Source organism: Amblyomma maculatum, chromosome 8, assembly GCF_055883805.1.
Source record: "Amblyomma maculatum isolate TAMU_Amacu chromosome 8, ASM5588380v1, whole genome shotgun sequence".
NCBI classification, from domain to species: Eukaryota; Metazoa; Arthropoda; class Arachnida; order Ixodida; family Ixodidae; genus Amblyomma; species Amblyomma maculatum.
The window spans coordinates 124,336,255-124,361,113 of NC_139351.1; the positions used below are offsets into that span (position 1 = coordinate 124,336,255).

General features: G+C 46.7%; 2 protein-coding genes across 2 annotated transcripts in view; one reads left to right on the forward strand and one right to left on the reverse strand.

The window, feature by feature from the left end:
* The window catches only part of LOC146182467 (uncharacterized), a 31,850-nt gene extending 19,241 nt beyond the window's left edge, over window positions 1-12,609 (reverse strand). The window contains exons 1-2 of the mRNA XM_084577746.1: window positions 12,584-12,609; window positions 4,503-4,579 (exon numbers count right to left, since the gene is read on the reverse strand). Of these exons, the coding sequence (XP_084433872.1) occupies window positions 4,503-4,579; window positions 12,584-12,609 (103 nt within the window). The remainder of the gene's footprint in view (window positions 1-4,502; window positions 4,580-12,583) is intronic.
* LOC146182466 (dihydropyrimidinase-like) overlaps window positions 1-24,859 on the forward strand; it is a 202,459-nt gene that overhangs the window by 53,793 nt on the left and 123,807 nt on the right. The window lies entirely within an intron of this gene.

The window sequence follows — 24,859 nt, forward strand, 5'->3', positions numbered from 1 at the left end:
TACACCGCACAGCACCAGTTTCGCAGGGATTACGCTTGAGAGACCCAGTTTGCCATATTCATATATCAACCACTCGCAAATCCGGATTTACGGATCCTTCAAGGCACTACAAAGGAAAGGAACCTCCCAGTTCTCCTTTCATGTGGTAGGGCGATATCAGAATCAGTCTGCCAAGACATTTGCACTCACCTTAAACCTAGGACGCGTAGGAGCGTCCATACGGCTTGTTTGAAGCTGGGCTTTATATGTGGGCTGGTAGTCTACGCTATCACGTAATGTGCCCTGTAGTTATTTTCGGACCTTTTTGATAGGATATGCGTCTTTACGAAGCGCTACATTACTCGATTTTACTGAATTATCGTGGCGTGGTGTAGTGCAATTAAAGGGGCACTAAAGAGAATTGGTTTGGTTTGGTTTTTGGGGTTTAACGTCCCAAAGCGGCTATGAGAGACGCCGTAGTGGAGGACTCCAAAAATTTCGACCACCTGGGGTTTTTTACCGTACACTGACATCGCACAGCACACGGACGCCACTACGTTTCACCTCCATCGAGACGCAGCCACCGAGGCCGGGATTCGATCTCGCTACCTTGTACACAGTAGCCGAGCGCTGTAACCACTGCGCCACCCCGGCGGGGCGCACTAAAGTGAAATACTTAGTCAAGCTATAATGGTAGGTATAGTGCCAAAGGATAGGCAAAAAATATATAACACTCTGTTGTTTTTACCGGAAACAATGACCTTACACTTTCAGTATAGGAATGACCCTTTAAGTGCGTAAGAAGTGAGTAATATGCCATCTAGCGCACTTCCTATGAGGAGTAGGGTATGCTGCCGAAGTTCTGGGGTGGAATTTCAACACAAAAATTGTGAATCAATGGTTGGGAACGGAAAGATATTTCAAAACATGCGAAACTTAAGCAGTTACAAGATCTTAACTCAGTTTTACATCTCATTTAATTGCTAAGATCAAGATCTGTAGTGCCACGGTCAAATGTGTTCTGCAATTACTAAATACATCGGATTAATGTTTTCTGAGACAAGAATACACCCCTGTTGCCGTATTGAAGTGGTTAGGGCGCTCGGCTTCTGTTCCCAAGGATGTGGAATTGAATTCCGGCGGCGGCATCTTTTCGGTGCAGTCACGCGAAAAGCAAGGTGTCCGTGTGCTGTGCGTTGCCAGTGGACGCTAAAAAACCTCAGGTTGACGAAATGTCTGGAGCCCTTCACTACGGCGTCTCTTATAGCCTTAGTCACCTTTGGGCCGTCAAACCCCACAAACCAAACCAAGCACCTCTGTTGCCAGCGGTATTGCGTTGCGTATGTATCCGATGAGAAGAGAGGAGCCGCTGGAGAAAACTTTGATGCTTGGTAAGATTGAGGGTCACCGGAGAATACGCAGGCAGCGAACGTGATGGTTAGATGGCATCCTCGAGGCGCTGCAGATGAAGCTATGTGATATTAGGAAGACAGTGGGAGACCGCAAAGCTTGGCGTGATATGGTTCATAGGGTCACGAAGAGTCGGACACGACTGAACGACTGAACCGACTGATGGTTAGTCTGCAGAAATCTGCTCCGGGTTTGAAAAAAATATCCAGCTCCTATAAGGAGGGAAATACAGGAAATGCTTTGCCGTTTTTACCGCCTTCTAGGGTAATTGCGCGTACAGCCTATAAGACAGAAACTTCTGTAAAAGTACTCGCGGCGTCACCACTGCTGGATCTGCACAGCTGCCAGGGTGCCGTATTTGTGAGATTTCTCTAGGGGTGTCGTCCCTTCTCTCTCTCCTTTTTAATGTCATCGTCCTCCATCCCCAGCGCAAAGTATTCTACCGCAAAGCTTTCTGGTTGGCGTCCCTGCCTTCCCTCTTCCTCTATATCTATCAGGGAAGCTATTTCGCCTTATCAGTAGACAATTACCATAAGAATACTAGGAAAGACAAGCGGAAGTGTAATCATTAAAAAGCACAAGAAGAGACGCTATTCATAAAGTCTAGACGCAAACACGAGCGCTGAATCCTTGTGCGCGTGGTTAACGTACACGGCAAGTTCAAACCCTCAAGTTCCCGACAGCATTCGCACTCTGTTGTGCTTGCTAGGTGACCGATGGAGCACTTACGTTTTCACTTATGCCTTTCGAATCTTTCGAATCAGCTACTTACCGCTGCATATAGACTGGGAGCGTGGTGAAATCGCGGGATGATCATTTGCTTTCCGTTTTTTTTTTTTTTGGACGCACTCATGCTGACGCGTACATGCATGCATATCGTCAACGTGTGAATCTCTATGCGAGAGTGTCGTCTTCCATGTTTTTTTTTCGCAATGGAAAGGCGAATATCCTTTGATATGTGCTGAAAAAAAAAAAAATACATTGTGCTTACACACGCATACAGCATCGACTCATATTTTGCTCATTAAAGATAAAAAAACAACTCAGCGAAGGTCAAACAGCCAGCACGCAAAGCAGGATTCCCTGCGAAAAAATGTTCAACCATGCTGCTAAAGTGCAGATATATAGTTATATAGGTATGTATATAGGTATATATGACCAATAGATATATAGGTTCGTCAAGATATATAGGCCTGCATTCCTTGCCGACGCGCTACAGATGGCAGGCGGCAGACTGCAGTTGGAAAAAATTGACCTTGATTCCTCTCTACTTACGAAACATGAGAAGCTTTTCACCAACCTAGAAATCTAAACGACAAGAGCATTTTCAATTATGATGGTCGTCTGCGGACATATAGTTAGTGAATGAACACGCGATAACTGACAGTACAGTGCTCCGTTTGACGAATAATGCGCTTCCTGTTTTTAACTCTGTTTGGACGTTGAATGAAATACGCTGAGCGTAAATGCGCCTCGCGTGCTTTTGAACATTCCTGAGAGCGTTCCTGCGTATTTACGAAGCACTGAGGGTGACATCCACGGGATATCGCCGATGCATACAGACGTAAACGTGGTAAACAGTTTGTTCTAGAGACTTGGTTCGCGCCTGAACTTTACGTAGTTACTTTCGCACCTGGAGAACCCACTTCTGTGGGTGGAGATCCAGTGGAGAGCATATTTTGCGAAAGGGGAGGGAACGAAGCGGCTGAAATGGCCTACACATACACCTTTCAGCCCGGTTCGCTGATGTGCTGTCTTTCGATTGTCTGGGTGTGCTGTCTTTCGTTTCGATGTTTAGAAATGGCGCCTCTGATTGGCCAGAGAGCTCGGTTACCAACTTACCAACGCCGCATAGAAATGTCGTGACTGCGCTCATTTCTCACAGGTCGCCTGGATGTGGAAGGGCTACGAGAGTGCGCTGGTTCGACCACGGCCGCGGCGACCGCGTTTCGATGAAGGCGAAACAGAAATGCGTCCGTGTGCTGGGTGATGCCAAGGCATGTTAAGGATCTCCAGGTGGTCAAAATTATTTCGGAGCTCTCCGCTACGACACCTCTTTCTAACTTTCGTTTTTCATTTTCATCTTTCCCTTTATTCCTACGGCGTGGTTCAGGTGTTCAGCAAGAAGTGTGATAAAGGTTGCGCCTTTCCTTTCCACTAAACCAATTTACATTTAGTTTATAGTTGCTGTTTTGTCAACAAAACAGACATCTTTGCATGCAGAAAATGAATGAATGAATGGATGGATGGATGGATGAATGAATGAATGAATGAATGAATGAATGAATGAATGAATGAATGAATGAATGAATGAATGAATGAATGAATGAATGAATGAATGAAGCCTTTATTTGAACGAAGATGTGGCTCTCGGTCGCTGTTTGGGTATTGAGGGAGTTAGGAGGGATGGGAGTGTAGCTTCGTCTTCATGGTTCTTCAAGCTGTTGCTCGTTGCTTGCCATGTTGCCAATGGCGCTGTAAGTCGACCTCTCTCACACTACTCGAACCAGGCCGCTCTCACTTCATAGATGGCTATGTCATGTATTTCGGTGCTTGATAGAATCTGATCTGCTAGGGTGGGCATGTCGTCGTGTGGAATATGCGTAATTTTGTTTCTTCTTTATTAAAACGCTGCACATTGCCATATAAGATGTTTTAGTTCTGCTGTACACTGTTCCCGACAGTGGGTGCATATATTGTATTTGAGTGTTTCGTGTCTGCCGAGAAACCGCTTGTCAAGTGTGGTGTGTAGGCTGAGTTTGTTAATACTTTGTTGAGAAATATCTCTTGTAGTCGAGTGAGCCCTTTCGTGTTGTCAAACACCGGCGTTAGTGTTGCTTTATCACAGACGCAGGAAAAGAAAACGTTATTAGTGTTCCCGAGAAGCAGCCTATGTTTGTCAATTTCCTTCTTTATAACTTAAATGTTGATGCAGGAAGTGATGATATAATGAATGGCAGGAAGGGGAGACGCGTCGGGTCTTCAAAACTGAGTCTACCGACGGCTTTATTTACTGCCGTCCTTCACTCGAACGAACCGGCAACCGAAAGTATGTATAGCACTGAGGGCTTGCCGAACTTCTACCGAACAAAGATATTATATCACAGGCTTACCTGGTGCATCCTTGGTCGTGAAGCTCTTGAGTGGGATGGACCCAGGCGTCGCTTGCTTGACGGTGCACTGTAGTTCCCTGCGGACAACACAGATAAAACTACTGAGCAACAGAAAGAGGAATCAAAGATATAAAAGCAAATGGAAGGATATTGGTATACACCTGCACTCAAGCTCTGACCGCATCTGTCTAGGCAATATACGTATTCCGATTTGCGCCGCCTGTTTGTAACTTACCAAGAAACTTTTCGGAGCGGAGGTGCATCTTAAATTTAAAGCGGGATTAGCCTCTCTTTGTGATTTTATTGTTGTCGACAGTCGCAATAGACTTTCGAGCGCTACTCTCAATTAGGGTTGCTTCTACATGAGATACTGAAGACAGAATAAAGCTATCGTCCACCAGAAAAGGAGCAACTCTAGTATAATCCCCTGTGATGTCAGCATTGCAATTCTGGTAAGAACGATCTAATTTATAAAGTATAGCTGGTGTTCTGGCTAGTTGGTTAACTCATGGAAACATTTACGGGTGCTGCATAAACACAGGTAAACAAGGGACAAGGAGAGACGCGAATGATTATGGTCGTCTTTTCATGTCCCTTCTAAGCCTGCGTCTGCGTTCAGTAGTCTTTATGCAACACCCGAAAATTCTTGCAGAAGCGAATAAGGGCGCACTTCTGGGACCTTTATCTTAAAAACGTTGCGGAAATCATTGAAGGTTAGCTTTGCCTCAGCGGAAGATGTCAATATACCCCTGAATGCCTTCTGCTAGAGCTTTTGAGGCCTACAGTTAGACTGCACACTGCAGCAAAGCGGGATACCACAACAATTGCAATGGGACCATGATCATGCGTGTGACGCTCGCCCGAGTAGCGTTGGTCACGTGACAATAGTTTGGTTTCTCGTGACACAAAATATTGACAGTTTACACTGTCACGTCGCCGGATATTGAAGGTGCACTTTCAAAATCTGCGACCACAGCTCTGCATATCATTGCTCACTGTAAAATGTTGCCTCCAGCGGCTGTCGTGGTACTGGATATAGTTACGATATAATAGATTTGGCACGCACGAAAGTGTTGGGTTATCCAAAATTATCATCAAAATGGCTGCCACCGCGGTTTGCAACTATATGAGACTGGCAGATGAAAATGCGGCAGACGCGTTGTACATAGAGTCGGAATATAAACACCATTGCATATGCCGATAAATTTGCGGTTTACAGACAAAGAGGGGATTTCAATATAAAAAAACGCTTTTGTAAGACCAAGAGGGAAAAAAAAATATGCGCCTCACTACACAGGGTCATTTTCTCAAGCATAATAAGACAACGTCAACACCTTCTCGTTAGCAGGCCGCTGCACTAGGTGGCACCGACGTCTAAATCCTCTTAATAATCACGAAGTACATAATGACGTCACCATCATTGTCGCGTGTTGTAACCAAGTGAGAAGATGTAGTAAGGTTGAAAGTTGGGCGAGTTGAATCTGGTTCATTTTGAAGGTAGCGCGAAAAACGAGGACCAAGAGTAGAAGGACACAACACGAGCGCTTTTTCACAACTAAACTTTTTATTGAAAAACACGGAATAAATACCCATCTCGCGAAATTAAAACACAAGAAACAAAAGGGATAGCATCAAGTACAGGAAAAGTGTACGGCATGATACATAGGTCAGACAGGACGTTGTGTAAATGTACGGCTAAAGGAACACGAAAAATCGCTATCAGGGTCAAAGTCCTCGCATTTGGTTGACCATTGCAAGGGATGTCAAGATTGTAAGCCGTACTGTAAGCCGGAGTGTAAGCCGTTGTGCAAGAAAAAATGTGAGCCCCTTTACGAGGAAGCAGAAATATTGTCAACTCATAAGGAACGACTTCAGCGTGAAATCACGGAGGCTTTTTACATATCAAGACAAGGGAGTACATGCATAAGCGCACCGTCGATTGCTCTAACACAAAAAGAACTCTCATATCTAGACCACACATGGAACTAATATCTCCCGTCGCTTCCATAATCTTTTTTGGTAAGTCTTGTTTTCTTTCGTGACTATGAGGCTTTTGTGCTTTCGTTTTTACATCTTATCTTAGTCAGTAAGCACCCCCACCAGCTGTATCATGCCGTACACTTTTCCTGTACTTGATGCTATCCCTTTTGTTTCTTGTGTTTTAATTTCGCGAGATGGGTATTTATTCCGTGTTTTTCAATAAAAAGTTTAGTTGTGAAAAAGCGCTCGTGTTGTGTCCTTCTACTCTTGGTCCTCGTTTTTCGCGCTACCTTCAAAATGATCAAGTGAGAAGAGACAATATTAAGTTTTCAACTCAACATTGTTAAGCAAAATATGCGCATCTTTGTGTTGAATGTCAACAGAGGCATTAAGAACCCAAACGTCCGAATTGTACGCAACACAAATTGGGTGGAGTTGTTCGCATTGCGTTTTCAAATGTTGTCTCGAGTCTAAATGATATGCTTCTGCTTGATGAGCATATGTGTCCCTATATTATGACGCTTTTCGTGGTGTTCCCTTGTTTCGACAATTCCCCACTTTTAAGTCTACTCAGTCACTGTTCTTTGCCAAAATTAGCCAGCTGGAATTAGATACAAACAGGTTGTTTTGGCTTTGCCAAAATTCTAAATACCGCCTAACTAACTAACCAAACTTGTAAAAACATATGCAGTTAGTCCTAAGCTAGTATACCAACTGAAGTTGTGTACCTGATAGAGTTTTTGGTAAGACATTATTAAACATTGTCGTTACCAAAGTAATGATCAGCACCGCATCAGACAGAAAACTTATACAGCGCACGTATAAATTGCGGATGCATTATTCAAGACATATATTAATGCCATGGCATGTTGTTGTGCCTTTATATAGGCTCATACTCACGAGGAGAACTGCCCAACATGTCCTAGCATTAGGTCTTTTTTCTTTCATTTACGTTTCTTACGCCCTCTATCTCCTCTCCATATTTTATTATATATTTGTGATATGTTTCGTTGAGCGCTGTAGGTTTGACGGTCAACTTTGCCGATCAAACTGCTGAGCAAACTTGCTCATTTTCATTTTCTGGAGTCATTTGTAATTACTTTTATTTTCAATAATTCATGCAGACATTATAAATTTTAAAGTCGTTTCTGGGGGTTTTCCCTTGGCAGCTACTTTCCTGCTGCTCTCTCCTACTACAATAAAAGAGGGAGTTTCTTTCCCTACACTTTTGCCCAAGCACACCCTGTCACATTTTTACATTAATAAACTACGTCGGCTTATCGTTGCAATAGGGTTGCTAACACTTATGCATTAACAATGGAGAATTTGCAGTACGACCTGTATGTACAGGGTCATTCACTCTTAGTGAGAACACGAACACAGGTGATCGTTGCCTTCATGCTCCCCGAGGCGGCCGCGCATCGAAGCAAACTGGCGCAGGCACTTGAAGAAGATGCTTCCCCTGGCCTTCCAATTCGCTTCAGTGTGCGGCTGGATAGAATCGAACCGAGATTTGAAAAGAGCTACCACCTGTATATTCGTGTTCGTACTACGTGTGGACGACCTTGCACACCGCGTAAGGCAACGCCAACAAAGGTGTGAGCGCTCAATATCTTAAAGCAGGCACCTCAGGTGCATCGGCACAGCTAAAATAGAAATATGCTGCAGTTTTTCAGCGCGTCTTGAGATTGCCACTGCACTATATGAAGAATGTGTACGGAAGTCACAAGGAACGGGGTATATAGTGTGCGCAGTTCCTCTGGTAAAGCTTGATAAGTAGACTGCAAATGCTGTGACGTTAACGTCGCTGGCGTTATTTCACAAGTTCATCGAGCCTGTGTGAGGAATCTAGTTCGCCGCTCAGTGTGTCCCTTATGTCTGCGCATGCTGGAACGCAGTCACTTGTGCACGGTTTGTATATTGTCCAGCCAGTACGAGTACTATAGACGTACTGCATGCGAGCTGTTTGTGCGGTTAGAATACCTTAAAGTATGAATAGAAAATACGAATAGGAATTTCCAGTTTGGCTCCATTCCGCATCGCCTCTGAGATTATCTTCCATTCGGTGCTATCTGAATCCGTGAAAAGAGTGGAGAAATGAAGACTCCTGAAGCGTTCCTTAACAAGGAAGTGTGTGTGTCACAAATGATGTTGTATTTGATTCTTCAGTGATCCATGTTCTATGCAACTGCATAGACTAAGCCTTAGATTTGACTCGTATCATTTTTAGGTAACTTAGGCCGCCTCTAAGCCGACGCGTGCCCGTCATCTTTTTGGTTAAAAGGTCCTAAACCTTATGGTTAGTCCTGTTTTAGTTTTGTGGTGTCATTTCAGTGGTGTGATGAGGATCCGCAACTGTACTAGATTAATTACGCAACATGCTGTCGACGAAGTGACAACGCTAATAAAAAAATATTTAACTATGTATAGATTTAGCATCAAGGCAGCACCATGCCGTTCTGCAGTCTATCGAGTTAAGCAAATTTCGGATTGGAGGCACACGGTTTGAGTCCCTTCCCCCCACCACGTTACCCTGAGCGGAGCAGTGCTTTGATAACCTCCCCGCTGGTCCTGCTTCTGCATGGGCCATATTCGAGCTCGAGACTATTCGGCCACAAGAGCTAACAGGGGGCGAAGACGCTATAAGCAGGGAAACACGTGATGTCGTAGGTTGAAAGGGGACGCAATTTCGGCGCCGCAGCCAAATGCTTTTGTTCCAAGAAATAATGTGAGAGAGAGAGAAAAAAAAAAACGTTTTACCGGTGGGTTTCTGCGAAAAAGAAAACAGCGGTAAATTGGGGGACATAAGCTTCCTAGAAGTATAAAACTGAAGCTCAAAAAGTTTAATGAACATTTAGTTTAAACTTAGTTCCTGGGGAGTAGACAAGGTGCAGATAAATTCCCCTCTCTTTTCTTCGAAACGCCAGTGGCACGTAAAAGAGCGGTAATGAATACAAAGTATGGAGTACACCACATATAAAATCACAGGAAGTTTTCGTAATATCTTGATGTGATCAATATGTAATAACGTGAATTTTTACCAGCTGAGCGCATGTCAAGTATCCCAGTAATGTATCGGTCGCGCCGTGGATGTTTAATTCAAACCAATGTTTGGTGGGAGAAAGAAACAATTTTATTCGCAGTTCAGTGAAACACCATACGAGTGCGAGAGAGAGAGAGAGAGAGAGAGAGAGAGAGAGAGAGAGAGAGAGAGAGAGAGAGAGAGAGAGAGAGAGAGAGAGAGAGAGAGAGAGAGAGAGAGAGAAAACTTTTAATGAGCATAATCAGTTCAGTTTAGTCGTTCAGTCGTGTCCGACTCTTCGTGACCCTATGGACCATGTCACGCCACGCTTTCCGGTCTCTCACTATCTCCCTAACATCACATAACTTCATCAATGAGCATAATAATCAGTAAGAATTCGCAGGAGCTGGGTGGTCGGTGCCCCTAGTCCAGGGCTCCGCTGGCAGCAGCTGACTTGCGGACTAGCTGGATAATCCAGGCTTGCTGGTCTAGGTTGTCGCTGGTCAGGGCCACCTCCCACTGCTCGTGTGTCGGGCACGGCACTAGTAACGTTGGGTCAGGTTTGTCCTGGCATTCCCAAGAGATGTGATAGAGTGTGGGGCTTGCACCGCACCAAGGACAGTAACTCGTGTATTTTGTTGGGCTTATCTTATTTAAAATGTGCAGATTAGGGAATGTGTTTGTTTGTATTTTTCTCCAGTCTATAGCGTTCGAGGAAGGAAGTTCTTTGTGTGGTGGTGAGGAAATTCTTCTTTCTAACCGTAGGTGTTCCAGCCTGTCGCCGTAGGGTCCTAAGAGAGGGGTGGGGTAGGGATGGGGATCCGCCCGGTTTGTGAGAGCTCGGGCTAGATCATTCGCTACCTCATTTCCTTCTAGGCCTTCGTGTCCAGGTGTCCATGTAATTGTGTGCTTCTGTGAGATGGAACGTAATATTGCACACGCTCTTCTGTGAGGTTTTCCGGCCAGGTAGTCCCTGCAGGCTGGTTGGGAGTCCGTCACTACGTGTGATGACTTCTTTTGGTGGTCTTGTGTTTTTATGGTGACGGCTATTGCCAGTGATTCCGCTTCCGTGCGAACATTTCAGATTCCGCACGCAATCGACGTTTAATTCTCGTCTCACAATTCCTGGGTTGGAACAATTTTCGGCGATGACGGTAGGTGTTTGCGTCTGTGATTTGTAAGTAAGGCTGCTTTCTTTCTTCTTTTTTTAGCACCGTGGGTACTAACTTTTTTTTGGTATCGGATTTAGTAAAGTAAGCTGTAAACCTCGACCAGCTGTCGTCTTTGGCGCTGCAAATGGGATGTGATGTGATAACAACTTTATTTTTCCACCAGATAAGGAGGCCCCCAATCCTCGCCCCCGGCACGCAGGCCTTATGGACGGGAGCCGAGACCTCCGCGATCAGAAGCAGGCAAAGAGGTCTTGGCTCTTCGCGGCTTTTTCCGCCAGGCGGATTGCTTGTTGCTGTGGAGTAGGGACCTCGCTCCGCAGCAGAGCTTCCCAGTCTTTTCTACAATGTATATTTGTTTTAGCCCCCGGGGGAGCTAGCACATTCCCAGATTATATGGTCGATGGTCCCTCTCTCCCCACAGTGCTTGCATTTATCGTTTTTTTCTATCGTACATCTGAACATAATATGCCCAGACCGGGTTTACAAAGTTGCCAGCTTGCAGGTGCCGCCATGCGACTGCCTATTGTTCACTTTTATCCGGTGGTGGCACCAGTCTCCTGCTTAACCTGTAATTTTGAAGAACCTGCGTATAATTTTGCAGACGCTCGTCCATGTTCCGGAAATCGGGCGGCTCCACAGTTACCCGGAAGTAGAGAGCTCGGGCTAACTCGTGGGCCGCTTCGTTGCCAGGAATCGACCCCTTCGGTGCAAATGTCATGTTATGTGTGACGTAACTCGGCTGGTCGCAGTGGGAAATAGTTTAGGAGGTGACGTAATACAAGCAGCGTCTAAAGCAGATTAATTAGTTGTTAACTGAGCCTTATTTCGGGGTCAGTCTGGTTACTGATTTCATACGGCTCAGAGAAGAAAGGGCGTGCTTGTCGCGACATAAGAAGTAATGATCCGGGCTTAATGAGTAGCTGTACAATGTCCGCTACTTTCCTGTTCGTAGCCGCTACCATGCTCTAATGGAAAATCTGAAATGAATAACAAAATTTTCTTCACCGCTCATACTCCTGCTTAACATAGCACTGATATTTTTTTTTTTCGACCAAATAGAAAGATGATGGTGATGGCGTCACTCGGAAGGCCGATGACGTAAACCATGGCCCGTATTATCACTGGAAGCAAGCGTCTTATTTTTGCGGTGAGAAAAGAAAAGGATTAAAGAGTCTCTCTCAACGTCTCTATTAGCCGAGGAGCGTTGGTGGAAACGTCGATGTAAAAGCACTGAGCGAAACATCATTAATCGGTTGACCGACTAACCAGTAAGCAATGTGAAGCGCACATGGGTCACAATTTGTTGTTTGACACGTCTAATGAATGGCAGAAACTGAAGCTTTGGACGAGCTAAAAGAAAGAAAAAATAAAAACGACGATCAATATCTCAACGATGAAGGCTCGATTAGTGCCTTAACAGTTTTTAAAACATCGTCCTAAAGTTTAAGCTGTGTTGCCGAAACGTAAGCTGGAGTTCGTTGGGATATATGTGTACATGAGAAAGAGATTTATTCAAGTGAATAAACTCCATGGAAACCTCGCAGTCGGAAGCTTTGCGGTGGCAGTGCCAAAAACGCACCAGTCAAGTCTATATAGAATGTGAAACGCATACCCCAGCTCTGAAACATGCCACCTATACGCAGGCCTGTCATGCTACGCACGGCATTTGAGCCCTTCCTCCCATGGCGGCTTTCCTCGTGCAGTCTCATGCTGCAGTGGCTTCGAAGCAGGCCTATATTTAAGTCGTCCGTGACGTCACTACAGACGCACCGATCGCCTCGACGCGTGCAAGGCCTCGTTAGGAACTCATTATTAAAGCAGCGGTCTATTTTAATGCGAGGGGGGCGTCGTTGTTCTGCACCGACGGTGAGGGCAGCGCGATCAAGCCAACGACGGCCGGCACTCACCTGCCGCGTTCGTCTTCGACACGCATCGCTACCCCTGCCACCTCCACAGGCTGTCGCGGAAGTGGCCCCTGGTGCCCCGATGAAGCTGGCGCAATACAAGCTAGCTGCGAGACGACCTTGTCCTTCGCACCTGCTCGTATTAATGGATCGAAAACAGACAAGCTCAAGTTCGCTCTTTGTGCTGACCCTTGATCACAGGTCAAAGCTATTGCTGATCTTGCACCTTAGCGCACATATCATCCGCATTCTGGGTAGCCCTGGAGAGGCCATGTTGCGGGGTTAGTCTCCGAAAGCTTGGTAGCTAGGCCAAACAGCTTGACTTCAGCTTGTTGCAGCGGCCTGACCCCAGAAGAAAGAACTGACAAGTAAAAGTATTAGTGTAAATCGAAGAAACGGTTGTCACTATGAATGCTTCGTCCTGTAGGAGAGTAGAAAGGCTGAATTATTTTTTAACTGAATGCCCCCTGTTAACCAAGCGCCCGAGTGCTGCCCACAAACACGCCTCTTGCTTCTAGTTTGGTTTGGTTAATGGGGTTTAAAGTCCCAAAGCGGCTCAGGCTATGAGAGACGCCGTAGTAAAGGGCTCCGGCAATTTCCACCACCGGGGGTTCCTTAACGTGCGCGGACATCGTACAGCACATGGGCGTCTTACTTATCGCCGCCATCAAAAAGCGGCTGCCGAGGCTGGGATTTGATCCCGCAACCTTGGACACAGCACTCGAGTGCCCTAACCTCTGCACCACCGTGGCGGCGCACCTCTTGCTTTTGATCATGTGAGGAGGCACCAACTTGTAACATAATATAGAACAGGGAATTCAAGGTCTTCAATGCCGTATGCTCTGAGACAGCGCATACCCCAGAAAAAAAAATGCACAGATAAAAGAAGCTGGTTTTCACGTAAAAGAGCGTTCATTTTAGCCTCTTTTTATTTCGTTGTAGAGGTGATGTGCATTATCTTGTAATTACTCTCCGTTAGGAAATGAAGTTCCTCTTGTATCACAGAACTGCAAAACCGTCTAGTTTAGTTCGCATAGCTGCTTCTAAATGACCAGACGCTGCTGAATATATAACGATGGCGAGCAGTACAAAACAATGCATCCGAAACTTCTGAATAAAGCCTTTTATGTGTCAGTATTCCAAACAATCACGTCTCATCAATATCCTTCAAATACTCTATTGAAACCCATCCTTCAAAAACACGTCAACCAAATCTTCCAACAGCACCTCAAAATAAAATTTCCACCACACCCGGTGAAATTTCTTGCTTCAATGAACCACGAGCTGGTGCTTGTGTTTTCGTGCTCCTACCTTTGTTAAGTCTCTATTTTCAATAAATGCGCAGCTGTGTGTCTAAAGAAAACAGGGCAGCTGAGATGACACAGTCAGGCACTAAGGACAAAAGGTGTAAAGCCGTACGACATGCAGATCGCAACAAGAACGAATTTAACTTTTATTTCTCGACAGCTAAGTAAAAGGGAACAAACATCCAGTCCTGTTAAATAACGTTCTATTGCAGAAATTGGTTTCAGAGGCCATTAACTTCTAAAAATAAAGCAAAAGATAATAAAATCAAGAGCCTGTAGGTGGATTGGTGCCAGCGTTCTGAGCTACAAAGCACCCGAATTCGGAATATTTGGCTTTCGTTGCAAATCCTAGTCCGGACTGTCTCACCGTGGCTTCCAGATGAAATAGTGCGACGAATGCTTGTAAGACAGGGGAGTAATTCGAAATGCTGCCACACTTTCAACTAATCTACTGGCGCCTACATGCGGCTGGATTACGTCGATAGGCAGGCGGCTGCTTCGGATGCAGGGGCTAGTTTGTTTGATTTCGCCCCAGTTGGCATCTTGCGAGCATGTCGCGTCCAGTGTAGATCTTTCCTTATAAGCCTGTCAGCTAATATTTTGGCTATTAGGTTTGGTGTGGAACAAAGCGTCATGACCTCGCTCTCGCATAACGCACGTGCGTCGTGGAGATGAGGTATCATTGTGATCATAAGGTTTCTGAGCGATCATCGAGCATGAGGTGATTCCCTGACACCTCACCAAGACAGTCACCGATCCCTTGTAAATTCGCTAAAAGGGGAGGGGGGGGGGGGGGGGGGGGTTCGAGAAGAACGAGGTGCACAGAACGACGGTGTCTGTGCGAAAATGAAAAGGGATCAATCTTCATCGAAGCTTGCCATGTTCCAGCTAACGTAGTCCAGTCGCATGGTGGTTCCAGTAGAGCACTTTATCGCGAAGCCGTACTATCTAGCTTTTTGAGAACCCGTATCCGAGAACCGAAATATTCACACGTACCGCAAGCAGCGCTCCCATACGCTATTGGGAATTGCTAAGCACAGCAGATGGAAGTGAAGGCCAGAGGGAATTGTCACAGTCTGGCGTCTGCAGCTTACACCTATAAACAACTAAACATTCAAAACCCTCTAAACAGTCAAATGGTAAATGCAAAGGGTTCCAGAAGTCGACAGTATTTCTCTGCTATGCTGAGCAGTACCGCTATGGCACAAGCAGGTCGTTCTCACATGACACCGTCGAAGCACCGCTTTGCCAGTCACTGAGTTCGCAAGTCACAGCGGTGAACAGCTGCTTCGACGATCAGGCCACCCGTGGCCTAGAGAATTGCATACATTGGAGAAAACTAGCTGATATTTAACCGTGCGAAACGTCGGCAGGCGAAACGAAATTGTCGCTTTGCTTGGTTTTGCTCTGGTTAAGCTTAGGTTTAGACATGCGCAGACATCGTTTGAGAGCGAATAAATTGCCAGCACTGTGGAGTCAAGTACGCCATCAGCTACTAGAGAGAACAAGCGATGCTGTATCTGACGTCAAAGGTCAAGGACAAAGTTGAAGGCCAAATGTCAAGGTTAAAGGTGAAATATCAAGTGGTGGTGCACAACAGGCACTACCGTGGTTGAGCTATTTAGCCGCACTCTGACCTCTGGCTCAATGAAGGTCAAGCGGCCTGCCAGACTGACCTTGGCTGATACATGACGTAGTGAAGCTCTCGCTTCGAAAATTCGCAAGGTACACTGCGGTCGCGTAGCAACCGGCGTTTGCTCGCGTTTTGCGCAATCAGTATGTATAGCCAGATTCAAATTTACAATGTTGATAGCCGTCTACGTGCATTTTCGAATAACGCCATGCTCTACAGCGCGTCAGATAGCCTTCCACTGTGGCGTGAAACCGTCTCACTGCATACCATGGTCCTAGTTTTAATCATGTGAGAATGACGAACCAATAAGGTTCATCACCAGAGTTTTCGTGCCTGTAAATAGCTCACACGCAAAGATTAAAAAGGCAGCTCTACCTTTACCTATCTTCTGTCAACCATTGTTTGAATTGGGCTCTTAGGACGGCAAATCTCCGGGTTTCTTTCGAGCGAATCATACCGCTTTGCTTTGAAAGGAATGGCGAAATCTTTGTTCTTTACAGCGGGAACCAGAAACTGCAGTTACTGGCATGCAGAGAGAGAGAAACAACTTTATTTGCTCGAGCTAAATACGACGTCTGCTTAGACGCCGTCGATGGCAGTGGTTCCCTCTTCACGGGACCCATATGCATTCCTGGTCGCCTGGCCCCTGGAGATCAGGACGAGCTGGTCTTCTACGGCGGGGCTGATTAGCAAGGTCTCCCATCGCTCGGTAAGGGAGGTTGAGGGATGGGGTGGTGGGGTAGTGGGGCAGGTAAGAGGTGCGGGGATTTCCTTGATGAAGTTGCATACTCCAATGACATGTTGGAGCGTGCCTATCTCAGTCGAGAGTGTCCCATTATGAGTCTATATCCCCGAAAGAAATGGGCTTCTTGAGCAATTTAGAATCCCAGAAGCCTCACAACTCAGAGACGCTCTCTCGTAATGCTTCTACTAGGGATATTTAAGGAGAGCCAATTACCCTAATTTTGCTTATCATGCCCTTGGAAGATTCCATCACCTTGTAAAGGTGTAGTCAGCACAACCGTTCAGCGCTGGAACGATTTTTGCGTGCAGTCTCACGCAATGCGTCATCTGCCATTGCGCTGGTGTTAAACCGAATTCGCCGACTAATATTAGCATTCGTTCCACGTCCAGACAGAGGAGTTCGCTTCGCCTTTCTCGCTTATCATACGATCGATATTTGTGCAACCGCTGCTGAACTTAGTAGTTCCACATAAAACGCTTGGTAGTTCCACATAAAACGCCGCCACGACATGGTGCATCTATCCACTCCGCCTCTGCGATTACAGCGCCAGTGGTGGTATACGACCGCGGCACGCGCTGCGCGCTCTTTAATCGACTCCGCTTTTCCCCACTGGGTATAAAAGTGGCGGTGCGCGACGACCGGAGAGCAGAATTTGCATGCTCCGCAATCGCGGGCCCGTGTGTCGAACGTGAGAGGAATCCATAGCAAGGGCGCGGTGTGCGTAGCGCGGATTGGAGGTGCGTGCACGGAGCTCGTCGTTTGGCGTATACGACGGGGCCTAAAAAAAAAAGGATGGAAACGCAGATTTGGCCATGCCGCAGAAAAAATAGGTCACTGGGCTGACTATACCGACGAGCTCTATTTTTTCTTCCAGGCTTGCAGCAATCCGTAGGAAGCAACACGAACAGCAGAACTAGCACGAAGCTTACGATACTCGGTAATGTGTCATATAAGCTGTTAGGGGTAAACGAAGTCAACACTTGGAGTAGTGAATGCATTGTCTTATGCTCTCGAATATCAACTTCGACATCACTACTTAGTGGGATGGAGGAACTGTAAACGCCGCCTTGCGTACGTGCCCCTGATGATATATAAAATAAATTGGTTTACGGGAAGTGGAAGGCGCAGTATCTGTTAAACTTGTTTTGTGGACACCTGAACCTCGCCTTGAGATTTGATTTATTTATAGGAAGGTAAAGGCGCGGTAACTGTCTCTCTTGTTTTTTGTGGACACCGCAACCGCGCCGTAAGGGAAGGGAGGAAGGTGGGAGTGAAAGTGGAAAGAGGAGCCGTAGTGGAGGGCTACGGAATAATTTCGACCACCTGGGGATCTTCAACGTGCGCTGACATCGCACAGCACACGGACGCCTCTTCGTTTCGCCTCCATAGAAACGCAGCCACCGCTCCGGCACAGTAGTCGGGCGTCTTACCCCTGCACCACCCCGGCGGTGCCCGAGCCTTGAGAAAAGGTTGAAATGTGTGAAAGTGGAAAGAAAGAAAGAAAGAAAGAAAGAAAGAAAGAAAGAAAGAAAGAAAGAAAGAAAGAAAGAAAGAAAGAAAGAAAGAAAGAAAGAAAGAGAAGCCGTAGTGGAGGGCTGCGGAGTATTTTCGACCACCAGGTGATATTCAACGTGCACTGAGCTCCGATGACGGGGCTGGGACAAGTAGGTCACCGCCGCTTGCGGCGGGGGCTAGCCTGCCACCGAATTTTTATCTGTTGTAGACCGTCATTGCACCCGCCACCGCTTCGGTGGTGGACAACGGCTGTTGTTGCGGCGAACGTCTTTCTCTCCCTCTGCCTTTTCTTTCTTCTCTATTTTCTTTTCTGTCTGCACGCGGCAGCGGAGGTGGCTCAGCTGCAGAGCCAGTAGCAGGCCCGAGCATTTTCTTTTCTTTCTTCCTACAGCCACAACATCAACAACGTGCACTGACATCGCACAGCAGTCGGTTTGGTTTGGTTTGGTTTGGTTTGTGGGGTTTAACGTCCCAAAGCGACTCAGGCTATCAGAGACGCCGTAGTGGAGGACTCCGGAAATTTCGACCACCTCGGGTTCTTTAACGTGCACTGACATCGCACAGCACACGGGCGCCTTGCTTTTCGCCTGCATCGAAAGGCGGCCGCCGAGGCCGGGATTCGATCCCGAACCCTTGGGAACAGTAGTCGAGCGCCGTAACCACTGCGCCACCCCGGCGGGGCAGTCGGACGCCTCTCAGTTGCGCCTCCATCGAAACGTAGCCGCCGACAGGCGGGTCGAACCCGGGTACTTCGGCGCAGTAGTCACGGATCTTAACCACTGGATCACCGCGGCGGATCCGGTGAAGAATTTGGAGAAACACTCATAGGGCGTCAGAAGGCCATGTGAGTGATGGTAAATAACGTGATATGTTACGCGATCACCCGATGTTCACCCTTGCGTTGAGCAACTAACAAGTGCACCGTAAAAACATAATCGAGTCTTGCGGCATTCATTTACTTTGTGTTATTTCCTACACATTGTCGGCCGCCTAAAGGGAATTAATATTGGTTGCTGTCCAGTGTAGCTGTCTATCATCGATTCCTTCTCTGCCTCATGTTCAAGGCGACGTTCGCCACCAGCATAGTTTCATGAAGAGGCCGTCTAGTACGGCTTCGGCTTTTTATGCACCGATAGGCAAAAAAAGAGACATAGAACAAAACTGGGCCAATTATTCAGCTCGAGAGGAGTCATAAACTGCGTACAAAGAGTGATAGAAATTATGAGGGATACTTAAGTTCTGCCTTTAAGGGTATGAAACGATAGCGCACATTTAGTACTTGCTCACTTATTTACCATTTCCTTAATTTGTGCATATGAAATGTCACACTGACTAAGCTATGACGTTATCCAGCTGCCGGTCGTAGGCTGCTACCCGGCATACATGCCTGCATATTACCATGCCTTACTTGGCATCCAAGAGCACTGGAAGGTTGATTCTTATTCCACCTTCCCCCCTCTAATGAGCGACCCGAGAAGGCAGCACCTTCCAACTTAGTCATATTATGTGGCCTTGTTAACTCGCACAAACCATCGAAGAATCATGGCCCGGCCACGTCACTTGCCAGCTACCACCTGCCAGCACTGTGCTTGTGGTCCTTCGCACACAACTCCGACGCCGGATTTTCCGGGTAATGAGTCACTTAACGCTATCGCGTTAGAAGTGACTATCAAAGCCGATCATCTCCACTACCTAAGGCCGCAGCGCTTTGCCAATTTGATAGTGAGTAAAATATGCTACTACTGGCCTCATTATGCCGCATTATAATTTCCTGAAACCATCGCTCACGGCGCTTATATGTTAGTCCACAAAAGGGAGGGTCGTTCTGAGAATGGCCGATGTAAAATGACGAAGCGCGACTGAAGAAGTCAGAAGCTTCAGGAATGATGATTATACTCGTCAGAAGCCCGGACACTGGCGGGAATGACACTACCTTTACAGCTCTGAAGAGTGACGTCATAATACAAACGCAAAACCAAACTCTCAGTCCCCCAGCTGAGCGTCAATAAACGTAGGTTGGGACTCACAAAATATATGTGGTACACTTCAACTTCGATTTTAAGGTATACGATGCAATAGCGTCGACTATCCCCCCTCCCCCTACATAAAAAGTCGTGCTTTAACCAAGCCACGTGAGCGTACCTGTGTGTCCTAGAGCTAGAGTGAATTCAAAGGGTTCTGGAAGCTGACTGTGATATCAGGCTCCCATATGAAAGGAGCAGCTCGAGTTGGCAGCTCCTGTCAAACGTAACGTCAGGAAACCCTACGTCCAGTCAGTGCTTGTTCGTGTCAGCTGCGAGCTTCTACCTTCCGGTGCCATACTCGTGATGTGTCGCTAACAACACTGACAACAGCGGATCTTGGGAGCTGGCCATTAATGCGATCACGCTAATAACAAACTCGTACAAACAGCATAGCCTCAAAGGAGATGACACAGCAAGAACACAGACTAAATAATGGACGAAATGAAGATGAAAGTCGAAACTTGCACCGATACGCTCCTCCTGGGTCTGGATATTATACGAAATTAATATACGTGTGTCGACATTCATTCCTATATATTTATTACAACTGAAATGAGTTATAGTATAGTTATAGGCCTATAACTATATGAGTTATAGTATAGTTATAGGCCTAGTATCGCTTCATTTCCATTCCTTCAAAGGAAACCGTAGAAAGTAACAGAAAGTGAGGATGGAACTAACTCTGGCCGACTGTCCTTTTCAGTCTCTTTACGCTGCATTAAAGATGAAAGGAAAACGCCAGGTCGCTTATCTGCTTAAAACAGCAGCTGCCCTGCCTTCCTTCATCTGGTATTTGTCGCCGACGTCACTAGCTCAGCTCTTGCAGAAATCTTTCCAAAACAGTCCCCGTGAATAAACTTAACTTGAGGTGACAGATATTTCCATTTAAATGCATGCGGATACATACACTCACCATAGCTGTCCTAATGATAACCGCAATGGAAGATTTTTTTCTTCAATGAAAACTCGTTTTAATGCAATGGCAGAACCCCTCAAATCCGCTCAACTCACTAGCGGTTCACAGGTTGCCACCCCCCTCCCCGCCCTTCCCGCTTTACTTCCTAAAATCTGAGCATATATGAGAGGTCGGTCATCGAAGCGAAGAGCATGGGATCCTACCATGGTGGGGAACCGTGTGATTCAGCCTTCTGTTGCTGTTGCTGCTGTTGCTGTTGTTGCTGCTGCTGTTGCTGTTGCTGCTCGCTCCCGCAGCCGAAGCATCCCAGGCAGAACATGGACGCCGATGGATCATTGCATTCGTAGCGGGGCCTGCCACACGGACGCCCATATCGTGAGCGTGTCTCAGACACAGTGGGTCAAGTGCACCGCAATCGCAACATGTACAGCAGTGGTCGCCATCGCACGCTTGTGGACACCCAGTACTGTCAGGGCTTCTCGACATTGCGAAATCGCGGCTTCGACTGAGAAAGTACATGCATGCTCTGGCATCAGAGACGGGACTCGAGAGGGCAAGAGCCCCCCTACCCTACGTTCGTGAAAGAGGTCTTGACTGCGAGGCCGACGCAGTGTCTTGATTCACTGCACTCTGCCAGGTTTCGCGCTCCACACGATGCTGTGTCCACAGCATCTCGGAACGTCCACGAGCACTGCTGTACATAAGCGAAAGCTTGTTCGTTTACAGTCAAGCGGGAGCATACGTAAGCGGGAGGGAGCCCGTGGTGTCCAACGGTCGGAAAACATTCCTCGATACACACAAGTACATGCGAGTGTGGGGAGCGGTGCGAGCTGTGCACGAACATGGGGACACTTGCCCAATGATTTCGGGAGAAAAGGTGGAAGGATTCGGGACAACGCGAGAGACAGTCGTGTGTGAAAATAAAGACAGCATTCGCCGCATAAGAAGCCTCCGCGGGTGGCGTCAGCCAAGACAGCAGCACAGTGTGGAAACGCAGCTGTAGCACCACAGGGAAGATTATCCACGCTTGGTAGGTCGATTGTAACGGCGCTAGCGAAGCGCATCCCATTTTTTTTAAGTGCCTTCTAAAAATGACGCCATCGGTCACTGAAATCAAGAAAAGCATAGAGGAACGTTTGCGCACCTTAATGCTGGTGATAAAAGAGAACGTCATGCCCATGTGATCCAAACCCACGATCTCCGGATGCCGCGTACAATGCTTGAGCTCTTCGTTTCGGGTCGCAGCGGCAGCCAAGAGATGACCTCTCTTGACGTTACGTTTGTATTATTCTCCATCAAAAAACCATTACGCTAATTGCATTCATTGTGATCGACACTACTCTTTAAAAAAACATGGTCTCCTTCACTCCAGTGATTAGAGAGAGAGATATTTTAATGGCAACAATTTTAGTGATTTGTAGCATAGGAATTTATATCGATAACACACACCTCATTTCCCTAAACTAGTGCGCCTGTCAGGTGACCACGAGTGTCCCCACGGACCTGCCCAATGGCAACAGCGGCATTTCTTTGAACATGCGCATTTTGAGCGGCAAGTGTACCCATTAAAACCCTATTTTCATATACACGTCCTGGGAACGATGTTAGCCGTATCCATATAGTGATTTATAGTGAGAAACACGATCGCAGTACTTGGCTTTTTCTTTGGCCAGATAACGAACGGACTATGCGATTGAGAGAAGCCCGGCTGTTTCAAGAGAATGCATTTGTGAAGCATCACTTTTATAGCCTGTTCTATCTGTAAAGTCATCTCAGGGATAAACTTTTCGACATAAAGCAGCGCCGTCATGGTGAAATAGTCAGAAACAGTCTTTTGTTTACACACCGCGTGCACGTGTCGTATAACAACGACGCACTAGTACGCAATAAATGAAAGGCCCGAAATCAGCGATGTTAATCGAAAGGCCAACGCACGGCAATTCCATATTTCCTACTCCCTGTGCCACAGGGATGCGTAATCAGTGGCATAACACGCTGCTAAATAGAGGTGAATAGTGTGAGCTACAAAAGTGCGAGTGGCTTCTTCATTTCCAAGACACATGAAAGCGACTTTATGCGACTTGTAAAAAGATTGCACCGTCGAAATAATCCTCAATTGCATTGTGCTTGGGCAGACGTCAACTAGGCGGCAGGTTCCGACCAGTTGCAGGCGCACCTATCGTAGCGGGGCCATCTGCGAGCGCGCATTGACGCCTCACGGCACGCAGTTAGCAGGGGCGCTGACGCTGCAAGCTATACACACAACCGGATTTGAATATTCCGTTTGAAGGATGTTCTCAGTGGGGATGATGATGCATACTTTGCCCCATTTATGCAAATCTACATGACAAACAAAATCGCACGCTTTCCATGTCTATAAATTACCCCCTCCAGAAAGGGTGCATTGAGGTACAGATGCGGCCTCTCTGGAGTGTGTGAGTTATAAGGGTGTAGAAAGTGTGAGCTGTAAGGTTTGTTTTTAGCCACGGAAATACACCTTTAAGGGTGCGATTTTGTTTACAGTGTATCAAGAGGGCTTGAGCCAGAAGCTCTAGTTTAGCGAGGCTGAGAGGCGAATCGAAGCCATCACGCGTTTCGCAGTGCGGAAGTTCTAAGCAGCGTGTGACGTATCAAGCTTTACCAACGAAAAGAAACATGTCCGGGTAACTTGTTTGTTTCGTCAAGTAGATGTGGCTGATAGCCCGTATTTGATATCCGCGCTGCCGACACATGACGCCTTGTCTTTGCATCTCAGAAGGGCCAAGCGAGCCCTACAATCCACTCAAACTAGGTTCATCTTCTGGAAGGAACTCAGTTAACAAGAAGCACTCACACCGGTGCCGAAATCCTAACCACTGTTTCTTTTTCTTAGAAACCTAAAACGTATGAGCCCTTTGAGGCCAAGACCAACTTATCAGAAATTCACCGGACAATCGTTTATTTTTGCTCCTGTCATGCGTATTTTTTTACTTTGTTTGATCACCATCAGCAGACACCTCCAAGCAGAGCCGACCTCTGTCTATGCGATTATGACTGCTAATGTACCTTTGCACCTTTTTTTTACCTGTGTTCAGTCACTTGAGTTAGGCTTATCAATAATGTAATGATGTGTGCTATACAGTCAACGTGGCAACAACCTTGTGCCCAAAGAAGGGAGTAATTCGATCGGACCCAGTCTTTCAGGGTGGGTTCACAGTGTAGACTGTCAACTAACGACGAAGTCACTGTAACGTGACGGTCACGTGTCATAACGTGACCAGCAACCTACATGGCACCATGCGATCACTGTGGTAGCCCAGTCTTCCGCGAAATCTGCAGGCCTTTCACCACCGAGGCGGCCCCGGTGGGTGGTTTGTACGCTCGACTACTAAGTCCCAGAACACAGGCTCAACGCCGACCGGTCTCGACGGAAGCGAAACGAAAAGACATGGTTTGCGTTGTCAGTGCATGTTACTATCTCTAGAATTATCGAAACCATTCGGAGCCCTGCATTACAGCAACTCTTTCTCCCTTCCGTGTTTCACTCCCTCCTTCATATTCCTTCCCAGGGTGCGGCTTAGGTGTCGGTGAAGAAGTGAGATAGTCATTGCGTTTATCATTTCCTTGAAACGCATTTTTATATGCTCTGCCGTATAGTATTAGGGGACACGGCAGCAAATGAAACCAGCAGCACGGTTATAGAGTTTTGCTGAGTTTAGCGCGTTATGCAACAGAGCGTGAACACTTTGCTTTTAGTTTTATATTTTGTTGCGGCTTTTTTACGCTCTGCATCCCCAGCACCATCACACTGCATTTTGTTTTTAAACTTTCCGGCAACTCTCTTGCCGAGCCGGTGCTCAGCAGGAGCTCTCCGCAAGCGAAAAGTGATCGATAAAGGCTGTATAAATGCCAACGACGAACGCATGACGAAAGGCGTCGTTAATGCGCCGCTGCTTTGTCCAGGTTTAAATACATTTTCTGAGATGGCACCCACGGTGAACTTGTATAGTATGCTCATAATGACTTACCAAACCAGGGGAAATTTCGTCGGTCTTTTGGGGTCCCACTAAATCTTTTGACCCTAATTTCAAAGGGCAACGGGAAAGGGCTCATGCTATGGAGGTTGAAGCAGTACTGAGTGAAATCACCGTATGTGGATT